Raw genomic sequence first — 20,755 nt, 5'->3', positions numbered from 1 at the left:
CAGCCCTTATCTGCAGTGTGTTCACAATCAGGCCCCATGTGGTACAAAATTGTGTATTTTATCCAATACCCAAAGAATACCAGTGTCTGCCATTTTGAGTAAAAGTAAAAACAAATCTGCATAGGAATGTTCAGATAATATTACATAGGCTTGTGTAACATAGCTAAATAATCAGCTAACACAGTAATTTAATTTTCTCTGTTCCCATTAAGTTGTTAAATAAGCACTTTAAACACTATGTTATTTCTTCTCATTTTAACTTGCATATTTCTTACCTTTTCCTCCCTCGTTCCACAGCTCTGGTGGCCATGTGGCCTGTTTCACTTTCCCACCTCAGGCACAACTGCAACTTGGTCTGACCTCTCCTACCTAGAGGGCCAAGAGCTCAGCTTTTTGTCCCACCCATTCAGGTGTGTTGATTTGGCAAGTCACAACTTGAGGTTCTACATGTATGCAGTACAAGGTTTAGGGTCTAAATACCCTGCCTTGCAGAACATCAAAAGAAGCACTTAGCTGCAAGGCAGCAAGGAGGTAATCCCCATCTCCTCTGAGGAAAAGACTGAAGGGTCAAAAGAAGATGTCCTGAACTGGCTTGGCTGCAGGCGAACTGGTAGAGCATACAGCACAATCCTCCTTTCTGGACACAGGGTTTCCCATACGCAGGATGTCAGCTTAGCTTTCCTAACACTGAATTACGTATTTTTAATGAGCTTTAGCAAGCTTTCTCGGCAAATTATCTTTCTGACATTCTAGAATAAGTAGGGCAATAAATCACAATGTAATGCAGGTTTCATGTTGGGTCTGCTGGGATCTGTGAAGCTCTGGCAATGCAGTTAGTTAGAATTAACCAAATTATCAGTTCGTTCACTAGCTTAATAGAAACCATTTTACAGGCAGAGTTGTAACTTGTTTTACTGTTGATCTGTGAAAGTACGTGCATATGTATAGCAACTTTTTACTACCTACAGCATTGTTCACCCTTCTGAACCTGTGAAGTTACTTATAGAATAAAGTATTATTACTCAGAAGTAATGATTAAAACTGGATTCAATGTAGTTGCTGAAGACAACCACTATGATTTAGTTTTTAATTGTGTATGCTTAAAAGAATGGTGTGCATAAGCTCCTGTGTAAAGGAATAAACATTTCTTTTGTGCAAGTGCACCAGAAGGTAACATCTAGAGGACCATCTTCTATACATGTACTTGGATTTTTGATAGGCCCATCCCACACATGATTACAAGGATAACACTGCACACATGCAAACAAGTTCAGACTTGAGCACCTGGAGCACTGGAGGCTGCTGTGCAGATAAGGACCATACACCAAATGACCTTCACTCTCTATTTCACCCTTCACCAGAGAACATTCCACCTTTTTTGTGGAGGTAAACCACATTTAAATTTCACACTGACATAAATTCAGTCAGGCAACTCACCACTCTCCGTGTAGGACAAGTAAACTGCCAATTGCTGGGCCTAGGGGGATGAATCTGTGGAAATACCACCCTAGACTTAGCCAGCTTCTCACGCGTTGTTTTTCATTGGCATCTGCTGTTGGGAAGCAGGAAACTATGCCTGATGGACTCTCACCCATTCAGAGGAACTCTAACACAATTATATTAAGTACATAACAAGCACACATCACTTAGCAGATATGCATTTAAATCCACAGCTCTTTCACAAGCCATCTGAAAGTGCTTCACAGTCTCACACAACTTACAGATTTCTTTGCTTTAAATTTTCAATATCGTTCTATTTAATGATTTCTATAGTTTCCTATGGCCCTTGAGAATTTTTTATCCTTCTATCTGTAAATCAAATATAACTCAATCAAAAAGAAAACAGTATTTAAGTCTTCTTTCATAGGGGGAAATAAAAATGTGCCATTTTGTTTTCAAACCTAATAAAAATGATAGTGCTTATCTTTTCCCATTGGCTTAACATGGCCAGGATTTTATGTGCAGAATGGCCTTTGCTCTGCAGTCTGAGGATGGGAATCGTGTTTCTGTGTCTTTGACACAACACAAAATGCAGTGTATCTCTGATCTTATCTGAAACTATAAAGTGCTATTATGCTAAACAACAATATCATGAATGATTTAAAGAAAAAATAAATCAGCAAATGAAGCTTAACCAGTTCTTCTAGTTGGGCTGTTAGATACAATTAACATTCATCTTGAATTTATCCCTTTTCCTTTCTGGAGTAGTTTAAAAACTGAACTAAATGGCTTCAAAAGTAACAGAAGCCTCATTTCACATTTTTTTTGAAGAAAATAATTTTAACTTGTTTAAACATATGTTTAAAATGTGCCTTAAACACTTTTCTGGGAGGAGGTTTCTCTGATCACTGTCAACTATTTTTCTGAAAGTTCATTCACGTTTCTCAGTCTTATTATTCATAAATCACATGATCTTGTTCCTGCTATCAATAGACTAATGCCTCAGGTGCTGAAACACAGCAGTTACAACTGCAGCCCCAGTCCCATGCATGCTGGCACATCCGCATAGACTAGGAATCCCAGAAGGGCTGAAAAGTTTCCTGGCACACATCTAGCCAAGGATAGGATTTTATTGGAAAGTTTTGGTTAAATCTGTTTTGATATCATGAACAAGGAAGAGCATGCCTTGCCCACATTAGCAGCACCACCACATTTTACAGGCAGCTCTGTTGGGAAACTGCTTTATTGAAGCATGGACTGGCAATTTAAGAAATAATTTAATACATAATAAATAGCCCAAAGAGCTGCATTGTTGTGAAAATTTTCCACAATGTGACCTAGTTATGAATTTCTGAAATACTGAAGTTCACATGTGTTTGGGATTTAAGGTCTGGCATTCAATGTTTTGGAAAACTAGGAGCTGCCAGGCTGTGCTTCTTCCACCTCCAGAGTGACTGATGGTGGTTTGTCCTCTTGCAGCTCTGGGTATGTGGTGTGTCCAATGCACAAGACATGCTGAGGAAGCAAGAACCAGCCTGAGGCTACAGCGTTTCCCTGTACTTGCACTTCCTGACCATTGAAGGCTGCTGCAATACAAACAACAGTGTCATACTGTCTGGCAAGAGAAAATATTTTTTCTTCTATATTAAAAGCGTGTATTTTAAGTAAATATGTACAAAAAAAAAAAAAAAATACAATGCTAAGCTTAAGGTTAAAATAAAAAAAATGCTTTACAGATGTAGTTTAAGGACTGCTGGGCTGACATTTTAAATAGTCCTGCTCTCTCCACGTAATTTCATCGTATGGAACTTTGGATTTAATAATTACTTCTCAATTTGCTCATAACTGTTTTATAGCTATTGAATCTTTTGGTAACCCCATTCTTAGCTTAGCTCTTTTAGAGCTGTTTTTCCTATTTGCTGATTATTTTAATTAGGCAGAAGTCCAATCCTCTGTCCACCTTTAGTCCAACAAAATAAAGAAGCCAATCCTTTTTTACCTCAATACATACATCAGATTTCTCTGCTCCCATGGAGAATAACTTGTGTCTAAATCTCTACTAGTCTGAATTAATCTTTTCTGAAAATGAATCACAAGTATCCCAGTTTTTTTCATTAGTATCTTACCAAGGGCCTTGTTACAACAGTATTAATCGTTTCTACAACCTCTTGAAAAAAACCCTCATAAATTGGTCTTAGAATCATTGTGATTTATGAAATTTAATAATTTCTGCCTTTCTATGGCTACAGAACCTTGGTAGATTATAATCTTGCTGTGACACACTTGTATATCCAGACTGCTCCATCTGCCTTTGTCGTTTATAGCCACTGCACACTTATCCCTCAGTAACAATGATTACTGGTAATCTGTACCAGTTTGAACTTGTACTTTGTACTTCCTTATCCCATTTCTCCTGCCCCATTCATACAGTACTCCAGCTCTCCTTGTTATCCCAATCTTCCTCTCTATTAGCAGTGCCTCTTTGTCTTATGAGCAGATTTCTCTAATGTGCTTCCAAATCATTAATGAAATAACAACACCAAGACCAATCCTTGTATGACTGCACTACAAGCTTCCTTCCAGCCCAAACCTCCCATTTTCAGCAGCCCCCAGAGCTGATCTCCCTGACCCTGTGCCTCACTAACCTCACAAACACTAGAAATTTCCCCATCTTCTCCAGTTTAATTAATAATTGCCTATGCGGCACTATATAAATACTTAACTGACCTCTAAATACTTCTTTTTGTTTCTCTAGAGAATTTTTTATCTTATCTAACACAGCTTTTGAGTTACGCGGCCACAATACACCTTTTGTAAAGACAGGAGTGTATTTGTCCCATCTACGATTTACTTCCACCTGTGCATTATACTGCCTGTGCTGATGAGGATCAAAGACTTTTTTTTTTACCACTCTGATCTATTTTTGTTCAGAAAATTCTATTATTACTAATAGTACCAAAGGTACCAATACTATCATCTGTCCCTTCCATGTGTCGGGGTTTAGACCTCTAAGTGCCAAAGAGGAAAGTTATTTCCTGGCTCCAATGGCCTATCTTGTCTTCCTGCCTGAGGGTATTTCCAGCAAAGGACTTTTGCTGACAGTATGAGGCCTGAAGTCTGGAGCACAAAAAGAGTTCCTGCTGTGGGATACTGGTGAGGTTTGTTATATTTTATGGACCAGTGAGAGCCACATTTTCTCTTACATGCCACCTTGGGCAATAAATGATGCCAAGTGCAGGAGGAACAGTCTCTCTCGAACAGATTTGCCGTGAATAGAAAGTGAATCATAGAAGTGAAGTTCCTGTATCCTTCAAATGACAGCACTCACTCCGTTTATCTGAGGCTAATGCTTAAGTTCATGCCCATTTGCTTCAGAGGCAGCATCTGAGACTGGTAGCATTTGTTTTAAGGCCCAAAGTCTAGGTGTCTTTTAACAGATTAAGGAAGGAAAGATCTTTTCTTGCCCTTCCTCATAAACCTCAACCCAAAGCCAAAAGAAAGAAGGTTGCTTCACAAATCTACATGCTGTCATTCAACAAAATAATCTCTAATAGAAAATAAGGTTCTGTGAGGGTAAAAGAAGTCAGTTGTGTTTGCTTGCTCTGAAGTCTACCAGAACATGTGTTCAGTAATATATTCTGAGCTAGATATGCTCACCTGTAGAACTGTCAGGAATAATTACTAGTTGGGTGCCTGAACTGCCATTATTAAAATAATGGTGTGCTTAGTCATTAAAAAGCAAAATTAATCCAATTCCATTTCAAGTTCTAAACTTGCAAATTTGCAGAAAGATCTCAGACTGACTTGAGAAGATTACTGAATATAAGTAATGCAAGTCCCAAACTGATGAAAATCCAGGGCCCAGGTGCACCTACAGTCAAAGGGCAAAAGCCAGAAGTCTTGTGGCACAGGAAAGCCAGGTGAGTTCAAGGTCAAGGTCACTGCTGCCACTAAAATGAAGTATGGCTTTGAGGACTGATCGCATAATGTTTGTAGTCAGACTGTGCTCTGCATTATAAAAGGTTAAAACAAAATAAAACACTCCCTAGAGAATACACCAGATTAGGCAGTTTTATGAAGTATTGTCTCACATTAGAAAGTTGCCCACATTCAAGTAGTAACAGAATAGTTAGACATGAAGGTGATGATAAGTATTTTAGTACCAGGTGGTTTGTTCTGAACTTTGAACTGATATGGGGAGACAGAGCATAGCATTTCTGTCACAGTTGAACCCTTTTCAGCCATGCACTCACCCATGTTTCTAAAGAAAATTATATGAACCCTGCGCTTCCTAAGACTAAGTCTTCCTTCAATGGATTACTTTTACTAAGCAAGATCAAATGCACCCCAACTCCCACACTGCGATGCAGATAGTGAGTGAACTCAGTATGAAATACGAACCATTACAACAGGTAGACATCCATATATGTATTAATATCTTCTACTTTGGAGTAGAATTAGCATGTGTAACCATGCATAAGCAGTCAATTATTCAAATATTCCACCTCTGAAAGTTAAGTTCAGTTTTAGCAAATAGATCAGGTAAGGCAGTAGCTTCACCTTCCAACAACAAAAGCTCCTTAAGCTGGTAGCTTAAAAATTGCTATTAAGGCTTTATTTGCCTAACTGTAAATTCATACATTTTTACAATGTATTAATCAGTCTGGGTAATCCTGTCTCCAACCCCAGTGACAGAGTAATTGCTGTGGATATATCTGGAAGGATTTAGCCTCAATGGCAGAAGCCTTCCTGCCTGCAGTAATATGATGAGCAATAAGGAGCATGAACACAAGTCTTGGAGGTCAGGCTAGTGGAGAAAAAAGGTCAGTTTGTACAAAATCTAGTCTGCATGCATGCAGTCATTATTTATAAATTACAAAATGTTTTAAAGCCTTCACCTTAGATCCTCAGTTTATGAAGAACTACTAATCAGCTTTTTGAACAAAGATCTTGTTTTCCATGGTTTTATACAGCAATGCAAATATAGTGCTAGGATTATGTATCAGATCAACAAAAATGTGATAAAAATTGAACATGTAATTCAGAATAAAAAGTCAGAGGGAATTCCAATCCACCACAAAACATTGTGTGCAGAGAAAGGAGCTAATCTGAATAGGCAAATTAGTCCCTGCAGTTATTTGTTCAGGACCATTAAATTAATACATTTAATGGTTGCCAATTACTATGTATGTATGCTGCTCTAGGCCAATGATAAGACACTGCTGGTCATGCATTTTAAAACCATAATCAGGATCAAAACCTGGGATTCTTTTCTCTTTATTTCTCTTTTTTGTTAAACACACTTGCATATGCAACTTCTTTACTTTCAAGAATACCAAACTTGCATTGACAAGTGCTAATAGCTGTACTCTTTACTATTAATACTCCTTTTTTTTTTTGAGAAGCAAATTTGAAGATACATGTAAGCAAAAGATACAGAAGCATTTAAGTTGTAGAGGAATTACTACTGTATCACTCTTTATCTAACACAAAGTCGTCTTGATGTGAGTGAAAGCAGAAAATTGACACAAGATTGTGACTCCATTACAAAAACTGGACATGACTCATTTGTAAGGATGAAATACATTTATTTTAAACGAGCTCTTTAATTTTGTACCAGAATATAGAGAGCATTGGAAGTTATGTGGTATGTTTACTGCTGTGATCTATATGTCCCAGTGTCCACAGTGTGAGCTATAAAACTAAGAGAATGTAATATTTATTTTTTTATGACTGCTATTTAAAATTCAGCTTTTACAGATTGTGTTTGATTATTCAGAAGGGCTGACAGTAAATCCATTACGTGACTTGATGGAACAAAGTAGGCAAAACTGAGCCCTGATCAATGACAGATCATTCTCATAAAACAGACAAACAAAAAAACATTTATACTTGACAAATCACTTGTGTTCTACCTTAGATTAGAAACCTAGAGAGGAAGCACATGGTTTTAAAGTTTCTAAATCCCTAGAAAAGAAATGAATCAAATGGATTCTCTGAAAGACATTTTCATTTTCTTTCTAAGTAGCACAAACTAAGTAACAACAAAGCCACGCACTCAATAATTAAATGTAAATTCAACAGCTAGGACAGTTTACAAATCACTTCTCTAGCCCTGAAGCAGGATAAAAGGAAATAAGTATACTTCATGGTTGGTAACCTATTAACTGACACCAACTGTTGCAGCTGTGAATAAAACAAATGCACGATAAGATTAGATATGTTGATTGCACCTGGCCATCTGTAAATTGCTGCTTACCATAAGAATCACATGCTTTCTACTAGTCACTGTGATAAATGTGGAGTAACTGTTGTTGGTTGGTTTGTTTTTTTTTCTTTTGGTAAATAATAGACAAAATAATAAGGCAAAACTTGTAGGTAGCAGATTTGTTTTTCTAGTTTGTGCAGAGTTTGCCCCAGTGTTTGCCAGCTTTGAAAGGGAGAAGGAGTAAGTCGAATAAATGAGACTGTATCTCACCAGTGTGGACAGAACAAGTCATCTAAATGTGTTTGTTTCATATGGAGAGAGAGAAAGGCACTCTGTCATGAAATTGCCTTCAGGACTGCAAAGGCCTTGCAAGACTTTCTATGGTTTTGAACAAAAATACAATAGAAATATAAGTTAACATACCAACAGCTACAGCAGTCATTTTTTACCCCTTGAGGGAGTCACCAGCAGCTCCTGACTAACAGCTCCCCTTATTTTTAGGCTAGAAAAACCACAGAGGAGGCTTATTGCACATGCCACATGCAGATGCTGCTTCACCTACTCGTGAGCAGGCGTCAAAATGAAAAGGAAGCAGAGGGGCTGCTGTGAAGAGGAATGTGGGGCTATCACACAGGCCAAGGCTTGCAAAACTTCTGGCACGCCCCCCCCCCAAAAGCGGCAGCCGCCCCTCCAGAGCTTCTGTCCCACTCCCCACATCACTGCTGGGGTTGGCTTCTCCCCAGGGAAGGCAGCTGTGGGGCAGTAAACCTTTTATGGCCCAGAGAGCACGCAGAAGGCTGGGAAGCACCTGGCAAGGGCCTGCTCTTCTGCAGCAAGGCAGTGCTATGAGCTGGTGGATGACTGACCACTGTTCCTGGGTGCAGGACAGTGAGGCACCGTTTCCTAAACCTGCAGGAAGTATTCCTGCTTTCTTGCGGGAAGATGCAACTGAGCACTGCTCCCTGAGAAGCATCTGAAGGGCCACTTGGACTTACCAAGTGTGCAACCAGACCACACACAAGTCAATTTGAAGAATCAAAAAACAGAATGGTAAATAAGGAGCTTTTTGCCCATAGCAGGGGTGTTGGAACTAGATGATCTTAAGGTCTTTTCCAACCATAACCATTCTATGATTTAATGATTTTTTTACTCCAGCTAGATACTGTCCTCTACTGTATTAACCAAACCTGAAAAACTGTTCTACCGTAGCGCTGGAAGTGTACCTGTGCTATAATTTGTCCCTGTTACAAATGACAGTGTCAGTATGGAAGGCTCTCATTTAAGTAGTGGCATATCACACACAGCCAATTTATGTATGCATGCAATATTACAGCCTCATTAAACAACAGATTCCACTGCTCCTGTCAGCAAGTGCTTAATATAGTGCTGTTACCCTGCTTTCCAAAAGGAAAACAATTGCAGTCAAAAAATTGTAAATGCAATCAAATGTCTTAGTTGCAGGATCACCATGGCTGTGAGATAGTTGGGTGTCAGATATCCTTTCATGGCTGGATTTGCTTAGAAATCTCTGAACAATCCAAAGAGCAATCAGATACCACTTCTGCTCCCCTAGCTTGCAGTGATTTTGGCATTACATGTTGAGCTTTTCTGAGCAGCAGCCCATTTAACACTAGAATGTACAGCAGCATGCATTTTGAAACCTCAGTTACTGAATATAGATATGGAGTATATAAGATTACAAAATACATCAGCATATATCTATGTAAGAACAGCAGAGCTTCTTCCATTTATAGCAGTAAAGATGGTATTATATTTCTAGGATAAGAAAATGGAAAACCAAAAATAGATTACTTGAGAAAGCTTAAACTCCAGATGATTTTTATCTTCATCAGTAGGTGGCAATTTATCTGCTCACTTGCTCCATGTGATTCTGGAGATGAAATCTCCATAGGTAAATTTTTTGCCATGTAAGATATTTTTGTGTGAAATATTCTAATGCACGAGGGTGAATGCTGTTCAGATTTCTTTTACATGATTTAAAACCAAATTAGTGCAGAAGTTAGAACAAATTAGAGTGATGCTGGGAACAGGGAAGCAGAAAGTTCAAGACATGGTAAGCTGTGGGCTAGTGGAGCTATGCAAAGGAGCTAAAAAGTCTGCTGGCACCTGCCTTGAAGAGCCTTCACCCCAGAAGGAGCTGGGAGCAGAGCTCTGCACAGAGAAGCAGTAGAACAAAAGTAGACTAGGGCACACCTGTACCACAACCCATTCCCAGCTGCTTTATAAATACATTGGAGAACAGGAGCCACTCTTGAATCACAGCTGATGGGACACATAGATCAAGGGTGAAAATTTAAACGCATGTATGTCCTGATATGCAAGATGACTTGATTACAATTTCAGATATTTTTAATGTTATAGTCTGCAGTGTACACCTATCCTAAAAAGCAAGTGTCTCCAGTGTCTATAGTAACTTGGTCATCTTCTGTCCTTTTTAGCTCTCTAGTCTAAATATTGGGGTTTTTTCTCCAGTGCTCTCGCTATTGCTTTTGCCAGTGGGTTTAGGTTTTTTTCCCCTTTTTATATATACACGGAGAAAAGGTCATACACAGAAGTCTTCAGGACAATGCCTGTGCGTACGTATGTGCTCTTATTAGCAACATGCTGCAGTTCCTCAGAGATGTTCTTTGACAGTTGTACACCTCTGGAACAAGCATTACTTATACACCTGGTGTAAGATACACAAGATGCAGTCTTGTACCCTGGTTACTTCCACCCTGCACAAAATATCTACCCTGAGAACCACATAACTTCTGTGCCACACCAGCAGAGGCATGAGAAGGAACTTTATGTCATGGGGCTGAAAGCATGAGGAAAAGCCTAAGATCTGCATCGAGATAAAGTAAGTGCCTCAACCCTTTCTCTCCCTACTCCTCCGCCCCACACTGGGGCACACATGGTCTTTCTTGAATACAGGGATATTTTCTAACATATCAACAGGATTAACACCTTGAATTTCAAAGGCAGTCCTGCTGAACCAAACTAAGGGCTGTTTAGCTCTTTCACAGGAAAGCTTTGAATAGCAGGAGTGCAAAATTTTTCACATTTTTCAACTATTGTATTTATAATCCACAAAATGACTATACACTAGCATCCTCTTATACAGTATTCAATATATCAGTAGTTTTACAAACCAAAACTCAACAGTTCAGGCTTTTTTAAATTCATTTCAGACACTCAGATTAGATACCAGACTTTGTGTATTGGTGAAGCACATGAGTCAAGGATTAGAATTTTTGAATAATACATGGAAATTGCATGATTCTTGTACTATGAAACACCATATAATATTCTAGCTTCCTGAGGTTCCACACAGACAATTTGTTATTTGTGATACCAATTAATCAAACTTAAATACGGACTCTATAAAGCAATGCAAATTCAGACATCCTGCCTCACTTGAACACACCTGCAAGTTGATATTACTCATATATATGCTTCTTGAGTGTGACAGCTAGATCAGGATTACATAGGGTAGTGTAGAACTCTGCCACCTTTTTCTGACACTCTGTTCAGAAAAATACAATTCTTAGAGAAAACAAGCTTTTGAAATAGATTTATTTTTAAAATAAATATTCATATTTAAGATTAAACCAGTAACCATTTTCTGTACAAGCAGCATAAGCAAGGTAGGTGACAGAGACTGTAGAACAGGCCCTGGCAAGTACAGAATGGTATCATTTGAGCAATCTATTCAGAAAAGATTAATAAAAAAAACCCCAAAACTACTTGTAACTGTCACACCACCACCATCATTAAGAACAATTATAAGGAAGGAAATCAGGAAGAAAGCCAGACTCGTATGTGTCCTGAGCACAAAAGGAAAAATTTGTAAGAAACGTACTTTTTTATCTCATTCTTTTTAGATCAAAATCTATCTTTTCCTCTTCCTACCAGAATCTGCTATGTCCCTACCTACCAAACTCGTTATGTCTGAAGACTACAGGGCTGAATGAAGGGGTGAATTTTTGGGTACAAAGGCAATTTGATGATGAAAAATACTACACATTGCCTAAAGTTGAAATATCAGAAAATGATAGGCCACTCTTAAGACCAGTCTTAATGGCATGATGCTGCTGGTTTTAGTCACAGTTATTTCCGTGCCTCAGGAGATCCTAAAATTAAAGACATTTAAAATAATCACAGTTATTACCTCCACCGTTCTATTTTGAACAGTAAACAGTGTTATTTGATGACAGGCTCCTCTGGAGAAAGCTCTGCAGAAAGCCTCCACAAAGCTTATATGTCAGCCCTGGATCTGCCTGGGTGACCATTTTATGGTGAGTCAAAAGCCAGGTGCTGCTCCAGAGTTTGTCTGCCTCTGCCAGGACTGTCTTTAGACATCACTCAAGAAATGTTCTTGCAAGAAACAAGTTTAAAATACTAAATTCTAGGAGAACCCTTTTTCCTGTGTGCACCGGGATTACCTCTTGCCTCCTTTCCAGGAGTACTAAGTATAAGTAACATTTTGCTCAACACAAGAAATCAGTCATACATTGAATTAAATAGCATGCAACATCCCACTAAATGATCTTTAAAACCAACCCAAATTTAATTCAGTGCAGAGTCTTTGTAGCTCCAGCTCATCGATGACACTAACATCTGGGTGACATCATGATGCTGTGGAAGTGGGTAGCAATATTACTTCATTCTTGGTAATATGTGGGCTTCTGCCAAACTGTATTCTTGCAGCTGTTTGCTCGTTCATAGAGATGGCAGGAAAAGATGAGCTGAACGTTATGAATGTGGTAGTGATCAGCTTGTAGAAGGCAGGGGAAGGTGAGAGCAAGCAGGAAAGACAAGTACAGGTGACTGGGAGGGAACGTGAGGGGCAGAACAGAGGAGCATGCTCAAAAAGCGCAGCACTCAGAAGGTGCAGAGTGCTCCTTCCCCAGTCCTTCCACAAGCAAGAGGCTTGGCCGTGCCTGAGGGATGGCTGCAGGCAGCCACCAGCCGCTGCTCCCCACCCCTGGCTCTGCTCCGAGCAGCTTGGCCTGGGGTGGCCTTCATGGCAGCTGCATGTCATGAATATGCAATCTGCTGCTACATATGTAGCAGATCAGTAATTCCTCTTCAACCTTGTGGCTGTGCTGCTTTTCACTTTGCAAAAAAGCCTTGCCAAAAGAGCTTTAAAACTGAAGAAAAACCTTTTCTTATATGAAGCTTAACCCCCCCCCCAAAAAAAAAAAAAAAAAAAAAGTTTACTAAATCCTATAGGATTGGATAGGGGTTGCAATTCTCCTTTTAGAGTGAATGCAAACAATGTGTTTTCCAAGTTTCTTCCTCCTCCCCCCTTTTTTGTTTTTAACAGAGCTTTTTGAACTTGTTCTCTAAGAATAACACAAGTTAAAACTTCAAAAGTCCCAAACGTGGATAAAGGATAGACAGTATTATCATATTTTCTTATTAAAAATCTCTGGAGAGGTGCTTCTGCCTTCCCAAACCAGACATTTCCATAAAAGTGATTAATATCTGAATTAATATAAATATGTATACGCAAATGGCTTCTTACCTACTTATTGTATTAAATGAGCTAGAAATGTCTTGGCATTCTCATAACAAGAGCACTGAGTATCTCTGTGAAGGCTTGTCTTCAGATAAAACATAAGTGAATATACAGTTTTGAAGGAAACGATACCATGCAACTTTAGGCAACAGATTTTCACTCCTAAATATCCTCTATAAAATGCTTCCCAGTAATAAAAGTTCTTCTCCGCAAAGCCACTGGGAAGAGTTCAAAGTGTTTATGAATCATGCTGCATAAAGGTACTCTGTGAACCTGAGTGACGCAGTTGTACAATGGAGTTTTCTGCTTGCAAACAGGATGAAGAAGGAGAGCCCACTTTCATCTCAGCTTCCACCTCTGAGCCTTAAGCACGCTCATCTTCTTTGAACATGATCACCCACTATCATCATGATATTTTAAAAGCCAGGATTTTATTCCCCTTACTGGCAAGTATCTTGCCAACTTTGTTCTCCTTGGATCAAAATAGGCAACAGAAAGATGGTAGGAAAGGTTCTTCAGCAGCATCCCTCTGCAGTGGTCTAGTCCTTTCCAGTTCAAAAGGCTAAAATCACCCCACTGCACCTATTTAAATTCAGCATAGAGAGTCAAGGCAAAATATATGTTACAGAGGTGAATGTTACAGACAGAAAAAACACTCAGAAGTAATACAGGTTGGTTTGGATTTTGTGTTGCTTTTTTTTTTTTTTAGGGAAAAGAAGGTGCCGCCTTTCCCCTCCTTGAGGATGCCTGCCACAGAGTGACGAGAATCGCCTTAATTGCCCGCAATGTTTCCTCTCTGGTGGCTCTATGCCCCGCTGCTGCTAGCTACTGCTCAGGACATGCCCAGGTGGAGGGCCCCGCTTGTTGCGTGAAAAGCACGCCCTGCGCGGGGACCTTTCCGCGGGGGAGCGCGGAGAGCCGCACACCGCCCGGCACCTCCCCTTTACTCACTACCCCGCTGCGGGCGGTGAGCTGCCGCGGAGCGCCCTCCCCCGCGGGAGGCAGGCTTCTCTTCCGCACTCCGCGTCCGCGCATCCCCTGCAACGCGAGTGGGTCATTGCGCGGGAGGAGGGTCTTGCCCGCCCGTGTAGACAGCCCCGCGCCGGGGTGAAGGGAGGTGCTGGAGGTCGGAGTTGCGCTGGGCGAGGAGGGACTGGTTAGGGAGAGGAGGTACACTTTGTGCGCAGCGCGCAGTTAATGTGAGCGTTAATTAACCCGCCCAGTCCGGTGGAGGGGCGAGCTCGCTGGTTTCTGGGGGCGAAAGGTGGCCGGTGAAGCTGCGGTGACTCTTCGGCCCGGTGCGGCGGCCGCCCGGGCAACTCTCCCTCCCGGGAAAGGAGCCGGCGAGGGCATGCAGGAACACGTTTCGCGGGAGGGAGGGTTTGCCTTCTGAAAGCTCAGCCAAAGTCGACTCCAGAGCGTTTCTCACAGCCTGCGGAGCTGGGGGTGTGGAAAAGATCAACGGCAAGGGCTGCAGTTAAATACGCCTGAGAGCCAATAATCCTCGGCTTAAGGGGGGGGGGGTGGGGGGGGTGGGGGGTGTGTGTGTGAATCTGCCTCGTTGCTAAATCTGCGTATTCTTAAGGCATTTTAACCGGTGGGGACTGCGGTGCGACTTGCACAGGAAGCCCGTGGTCGGTGCCCGGGGCGCCCGGTGCTGCTGCTGCTGCTGCTGCTGCTGTTGTTGCGGCAGATGTGCTCGGACTCTTTCCCTCGGATCAAGTTCTCCTGCTCCGTGAGCTGGCGAGCCGCCGGTGTCGGGTCGCAGTCCCACGCGTGGGAGCGGAGTCACGGTGACTGTGCCCTTAGCCCCCCCACCCCGAGGTTTATCGTCGATCGCTTAAGTGCGTGTGAATGTGTGGGCACGGCCGCTCTGTCATGCAAACCTACTGAATTCCAGTTAGAAACTTGTGGTGCTGTGCCTCTCAGTACAACCATGGGGGGAAATAATGATAATTGTAAGAATAATATAATAAAATAAAGGTCCCGGGTTGGGTGTCTCGCGTTTTCCCACTTCTGGCAGAAGAGGCTCAGCGCTGCCACCTCGCGTCCCCCGGCCCTACGAAGCCTGCAGGAAAAGAAGTTTCGAGGGCTTTTTTTTTACTTGTAAAACGTGGAGAAATCTGGCCAGTGCTCTTCAAACCGCCTTTTAGGTGGAAGCTGAGTGCTCACACTTTACACCTAGGCTTAAAAATGTGGGGAGCTGGAAGGTGCTTCCAGTCCTGCACTGGAGGATTAGGGGTGGAAGTAATTAACTTCAAGGAAACAGCCAAGAAATTGTAGTAAAATGGTTTTATAGAGTTTCACATAGGGTTCTTGTGCTTGCTTTATTAAGCAATTCTAAATTGCCCTTTTGTAAAGTGTTCTTTCCTTCAGGAAATAATACTCTTCTGGCCATCCCATGATCATGCTTTTTGAAGCAAGATTAAATTGAGGTGGCCGCTTTCATCAAGATAACACTTAACTCACCTGAAGATAATTTTTAGCCATGGCACACTGTTACACAACTGAGTGAAAAGCTCTAAAGCTTTTTTCTTTCCATGTCTCTGAGTTTAGTTTGTATTTTTCCTGCTTTAACCTGTATCTAGAAACATGAGAATATTTTACTTGCTTTGTAGTTTAAACAAATTGAGATTTATATGTAAAACATGGTAGCTGGGATTGAAATCCTTTTGGATAGCATGTTTACAGGTGGAGCAGCCAGGAGCCACTGGCTGCTCCCAGACTCAGTTTTTCCCACTGCTGCACATGGGTACCAGGGGTATAGATAAAGCCAGTACTTACTCCTGACATCCAAACAACTGCGAGCCCCTTTTTCCATAGATGTTGATGGTGTATGGTAGAACAGATTTGATGTGAGCTTTGGGGTAGTAAGGGGAAAAAACATAGCATGATTTACTACACACCAAGTGTAAAAGTGAGAAACACCACTGATGTCACTGAGTCTCATCAATCTAGTACAGAGCAGTATTTTATCCAGTGCTTACCAGAGGCTGAAAGAGGAAACGATGTATTATTTTTGTAAGGAAAGCAATAATTTAGGTTGTATCTTTGCAAATGTTCTTGGTCCTGCAGGTGACCTACCCAAGGAGGTACTTGGAACTCAGGAGTTTTCTCAGCACCTCTGGACAGTGTAATAGTCTGAGGCCCATGTGGGATCTTAATATTCAGAGCTTGTTCTCAAACCAGTTAGAAACCCTGCTAAAGGATCCCACTGTAAATTTTCTTGCACAAATATCTAACTTATTTTTAGACCTCTTTTTCAGACATTTTCAGCTGTTTTCAACCATTGTTATTTGTTTCTGATTTAACAAGTGTTTTTAACTGGTGGTGTGTGGAACAGAAATTTTCACAGCTGTTTTGTCTAGCAGCTTTTTCGGTCCCTGGCCTGACGGATAGTGTGAGGAATCGTTGGGGCAGTAACATTGCCAGTGTTTTTATGGCCTCACCAATCCTTTACCTGAGTACTGGGTTGTTTGATGCCGCCCTGTTGTTATCACTGACCATGGCAGGGCGGAGGGGTCGGAAAATGCGATGAAGCAGCACTCCTCAAAACGCACCTTGCATCCTCCGAAGGGCCCCAGAGGCGGCGGGGGATGGGGGGCCGGGGTTAGGCACGGCTGCACCTCCGCGCCCGGGAGGCTGGTCCCTGCCCACCGGCCGGGTACCGCTTCCCCCGCCCCTCGCGGCCCCTCCTCCTCCCAGCGGAGCCGGCGGGGCCCGGCCGGACCCCTAAGCCAAGGGGCATGGGGCTGCGACATGCGGGAGCGGCCGCTGGCGAAGCGCAGGGTAAGCAGGTAGCGAGGGCAACACGTCTGCCCTCCCTCTTACTCCGTGGCTAGGCGATGGGATGGGTGGCGGCAATCAGCGAGCGCTGCTGCCGGTGCGGAGCTCCCCGCTCCGCAGGAGGTGCCGGCCGCGCGTTCCGTCCCACCCGCGGCGCCGCTCTCCATGTCGGAGGGGGCGTGACGGTAGCGCTTTGCGGCCACTTCGCGAAGGGTGACGACCCCGCCGCAGCAACACCCGCGTGTAGCCGGCGGACGGACACACGCACACATACACACACACTGCGGCATGTTGCCCCCTCCTCCCGGAACCCCCGGCAGCGGGATCACCGGGGCGGTGCGTTGCTTTGTGCGGGCAGGTGTCCCTTCCGCCCCCCCCCCCTTTAATTATTTGCATTATAATGATTTTTGCTGATTTCCTAATTTTTACCCTGCAAGGAGGGAGGAAGGGGGAGGGTAAGGGGGGGGGGGTCGCGGGCACGTGCTCTGCGGGGCGGCGCGCGGGGTTGCCCTCCTTTGCCCCCTTTCAAAAAGTCCTCCCCGCAGCCGCCGCCGGGAATGAGGTCAGCGCGGGCGCTTCCCATTGCACGCGGGGCGCGATTACCGCGCCGCCGCGCCCGCCAATCGCCGCACGGCGGGAGGGGCTTGGCACGCGGAGGCGTTGGATACAGCGCCCGATTGGCCGCGGGGCGGGCCGCGAAAGGATAAAGCGGGCGCGGGGCGGGCGCGGGGGTCCGCTCTCAGGCTGCAGCCGGCCGAGCGCGGCTGTGCGCGGGGCAGCGCCCGGCGGGCGGGGGGCGGCGGCAGCAGCAGCAGCTCCGCAGGGCTCCGCGAGAGCGGAGCAGCGGCAGCAGAACCAGAACAACCACCACCGGCTGCGGCGGAGGAAGACGGGGCTGTGAGCCCGGCTTGCCGCTCTTCCTGCCGGGGACGTACACACTCGTTCATGCACGGGCGCTTTTCTTTTTCTCTTTTAATTCCTCGTGATTTTTTTCCCTAATTCTTATTTTTTACTTTTTCTATTTTTTTTTTCTTTTTTTTTGCCTGAGGGGTTTTCGCTCAGCGCCTCGTAACTGCCAAATCCTACCTGCACTAACTCCTGACCGCCGAACCCGCCGCCACCACCACCACGAGTCCTGGAGCCGGGGTTTTCGGGGCTTTGGGGGCGCGCCGCAGCCGCCTCCCCCCTGCCACCACTCCCCCTCTCCCGCCGCCGGTGCATGCTGGCCGTGCCCAGCGCTGAGAGACTTTGTGCGGCGGGCGCGCTACTCTGCTGAAACGCCGCGAGCAGGCGGAAAGCACTTGTGAACTGCTGGACCACAGCTGCTTCAGGGAGGGGGCAGACCCGAGGTGGTGAGGAAAAAAAAGCAGAAGGACATCCTCCCCTCCAAAAAATCCCAAACCCGTAACTCACCAAGGAAAAAGCTAACCTGGACGGACGGCTCGCGGCGCGGCTTTTGCAAAAACTCTGTCACTGTGTCTGACCGCGGGCGGCCCCGCCGCTGCCGCCGCCGCCTCGAGGGGGAGAGGATCGCGCCGCCGGGGACGAGGCGCCGGTGTGGAAGTATAAGTGGTGCGGGGAGCGGGACCGCGGCCGCGGGGGGCTTTGCGGCCGGCTCCGCCGCCCCAGTACCGCTGTGAGAAGTTGCGCGCCCTGCCCCGCGCCGGTGCGGCGCTGAGCGCCGGCGAGCCCCGCGCTGCCGCCGCCGCGATGGTGCAGCAGACCAACACGGCGGAGAACACGGAGGCGCTGCTGGCCGCCGAGACCTCCGACTCCGGGGCCGGCATCGAGCTGGGCATCGCCTCCTCCCCCACGCCGGGCTCCACTGCTTCCACGGGGGGGAAGGCGGACGACCCGAGCTGGTGCAAGACGCCCAGCGGACACATCAAGCGGCCCATGAACGCCTTCATGGTGTGGTCGCAGATCGAGCGGCGGAAGATCATGGAGCAGTCCCCCGACATGCACAACGCCGAGATCTCCAAGCGCCTGGGCAAGCGCTGGAAGCTGCTCAAGGACAGCGACAAGATCCCCTTCATCCGGGAGGCGGAGCGGCTGCGCCTCAAGCACATGGCGGACTATCCCGACTACAAGTACCGGCCCAGGAAGAAGGTGAAGTCGGGCAACAGCTCCGCCAAGCCCAGCGACAAGGCGGACAAGGGCGGCGGGGGCGGCGCCGGCGGGGGCAGCGCGGGAGGCGGCAGCGGCGGCTCCGCGGCCTCCGCCAAGCCCGCCCCGAAGAAGGGCGGCGGCGGCGGCTCCAAGCCCTCCCCCGCGGGCGGCGGCGCGGGCGGCAAGCCCCACAGCAAGGCAGCGGCGGGCGGCAAAGCTGCCCCCTTCCCGGGAGAGCCGCCGGCCGCGCTCCTGCCGCCCGAGCACCAGGCGCTGTACAAGCCCCGGGGGGCGGCGGGCGCGCCCTCGGGCCCCGGCAAGCCGCTGGCCGAGAAGAAGCTGAAGCGAGTTTACATCTTCGGGAGTGGGCAGGCGGCGGCCGCCTCCGCCTCCCCCGGCGGCGCCGTGCCCGGCAGCCCCACGCTGAGCAGCTCGGCGGAGGCCGGAGACCCCTTGAGCCTCTACGAGGAGGGAGGGGGTGGGGCGGGCCGGCCCGACGGGGACTGCGGCGGCGCTGCCTGCCCTTCGCCCTCCGGCTCGGGCTCGCCCTCGGATCACCGCAGCTATACTAGCCTGCGTGCCTCCTCCCCAGCCCCCTCGACGGCGCATTCCTCCTCCGCGTCCTGCCACTCCTCCTCCTCTTCCTCCTCTGGTTCTTCTTCGTCGGACGACGAGTTTGAGGACGACCTCTTGGACCTGAACCCCAGCCCCGGCTTTGAAAGCATGTCTCTGGGCAGCTTCAGCTCCTCGGTGCTCGACCGGGACCTGGATTTTAACTTCGAGCCCGGCTCGGGCTCTCACTTTGAGTTCCCGGACTACTGCACGCCGGAGGTAAGTGAGATGATCTCGGGGGACTGGCTGGAGTCCAGCATTTCCAACCTGGTCTTCACGTACTGAGGCAGGAGCCGGGCGCTGCAGGAGGAGGCACCGCCGGGCGCGTTTCTCGAGTTTGTTTTCCTTTTTCTTTTCTTTTCTTTCCTTTGACTCCCTTTCTCCCCCGCCTTCCCCGGGAAGGGGCTGTTGAGACTGCTGCTGGTGCTCGGGGAGCTGGGCGGCGAGAGCAGGATCGCCCTCTGCTTGCGGAAAGGCCAGCAGTTCCCTTCCCCCAGCCGGAGACGGACCCGCACACACAAACACACCCCCCTCCTCCGATGTTGCATTTTCAGAGACTGGCGAGAGCTAAATGCTGCCTTTTCCCTTTTTTATTTACTGAAAAGGGAGACGGGGGGGGGGGAGGGGGGTGGGTGAACCGCACACACCTCTGGGTTCTTTGTTATTGCCCACTTTATATGAATAAAGAGGAGGGGGAGCGATGCATTGTGCTAAACGCACGCTGGATGTCTTGAGCATTCGCCCTTTGGCGTGAAAGAGCGAGCTGAACTGCTTGGAAAAACGGAGAGAAGGAAACGAACACAAAAAAACCACCCAAGCTCTTGCAAGGTTCGCGTCTGGGGGGAGAAATCCTGTCCCGGTTTCTTAAGCGGTGAGAGGAGGCGACGATGATAGGAGGAAGAGACGGATGGAGCTGGGAGCTGGACTGAGATCTCGGTAAAGTGGAGAAGAGCCAGACTCACACTTGAGAGCTGTCTTGAAAATACGGTGGGGGGAAGATAATAATAAACTGAAACGGATTTGCACGTACGGTTGAGGTGGCGGCAGCGCTTTTCTCGGTCACCTTATGTCAT

General features: G+C 46.0%; 1 protein-coding gene across 1 annotated transcript; it reads left to right on the top strand.

Moving 5' to 3' along the window:
• Nucleotides 1-18,671: 18,671 nt before the first annotated feature.
• On the top strand, nucleotides 18,672-20,201 carry SOX4 (SRY-box transcription factor 4; the record flags this gene model as incomplete). The annotated part of the gene is made up of 1 exon (XM_080611209.1): nucleotides 18,672-20,201. The coding sequence occupies one exon, from the start codon at nucleotides 18,672-18,674 to the stop codon at nucleotides 19,965-19,967; it is 1,296 nt and encodes a 431-aa protein (XP_080467335.1). The 3' UTR covers nucleotides 19,968-20,201.
• Between the last annotated feature and the right edge of the window lie 554 nt (nucleotides 20,202-20,755).

This window comes from Psittacula echo, assembly GCF_963264785.1.
Source record: "Psittacula echo genome assembly, chromosome: 2".
NCBI classification, from domain to species: Eukaryota; Metazoa; Chordata; class Aves; order Psittaciformes; family Psittacidae; genus Psittacula; species Psittacula echo.
The sequence above is the reverse complement of the archived record's forward strand: the minus strand, read 5'-3'. Positions and strand labels throughout refer to the sequence as shown.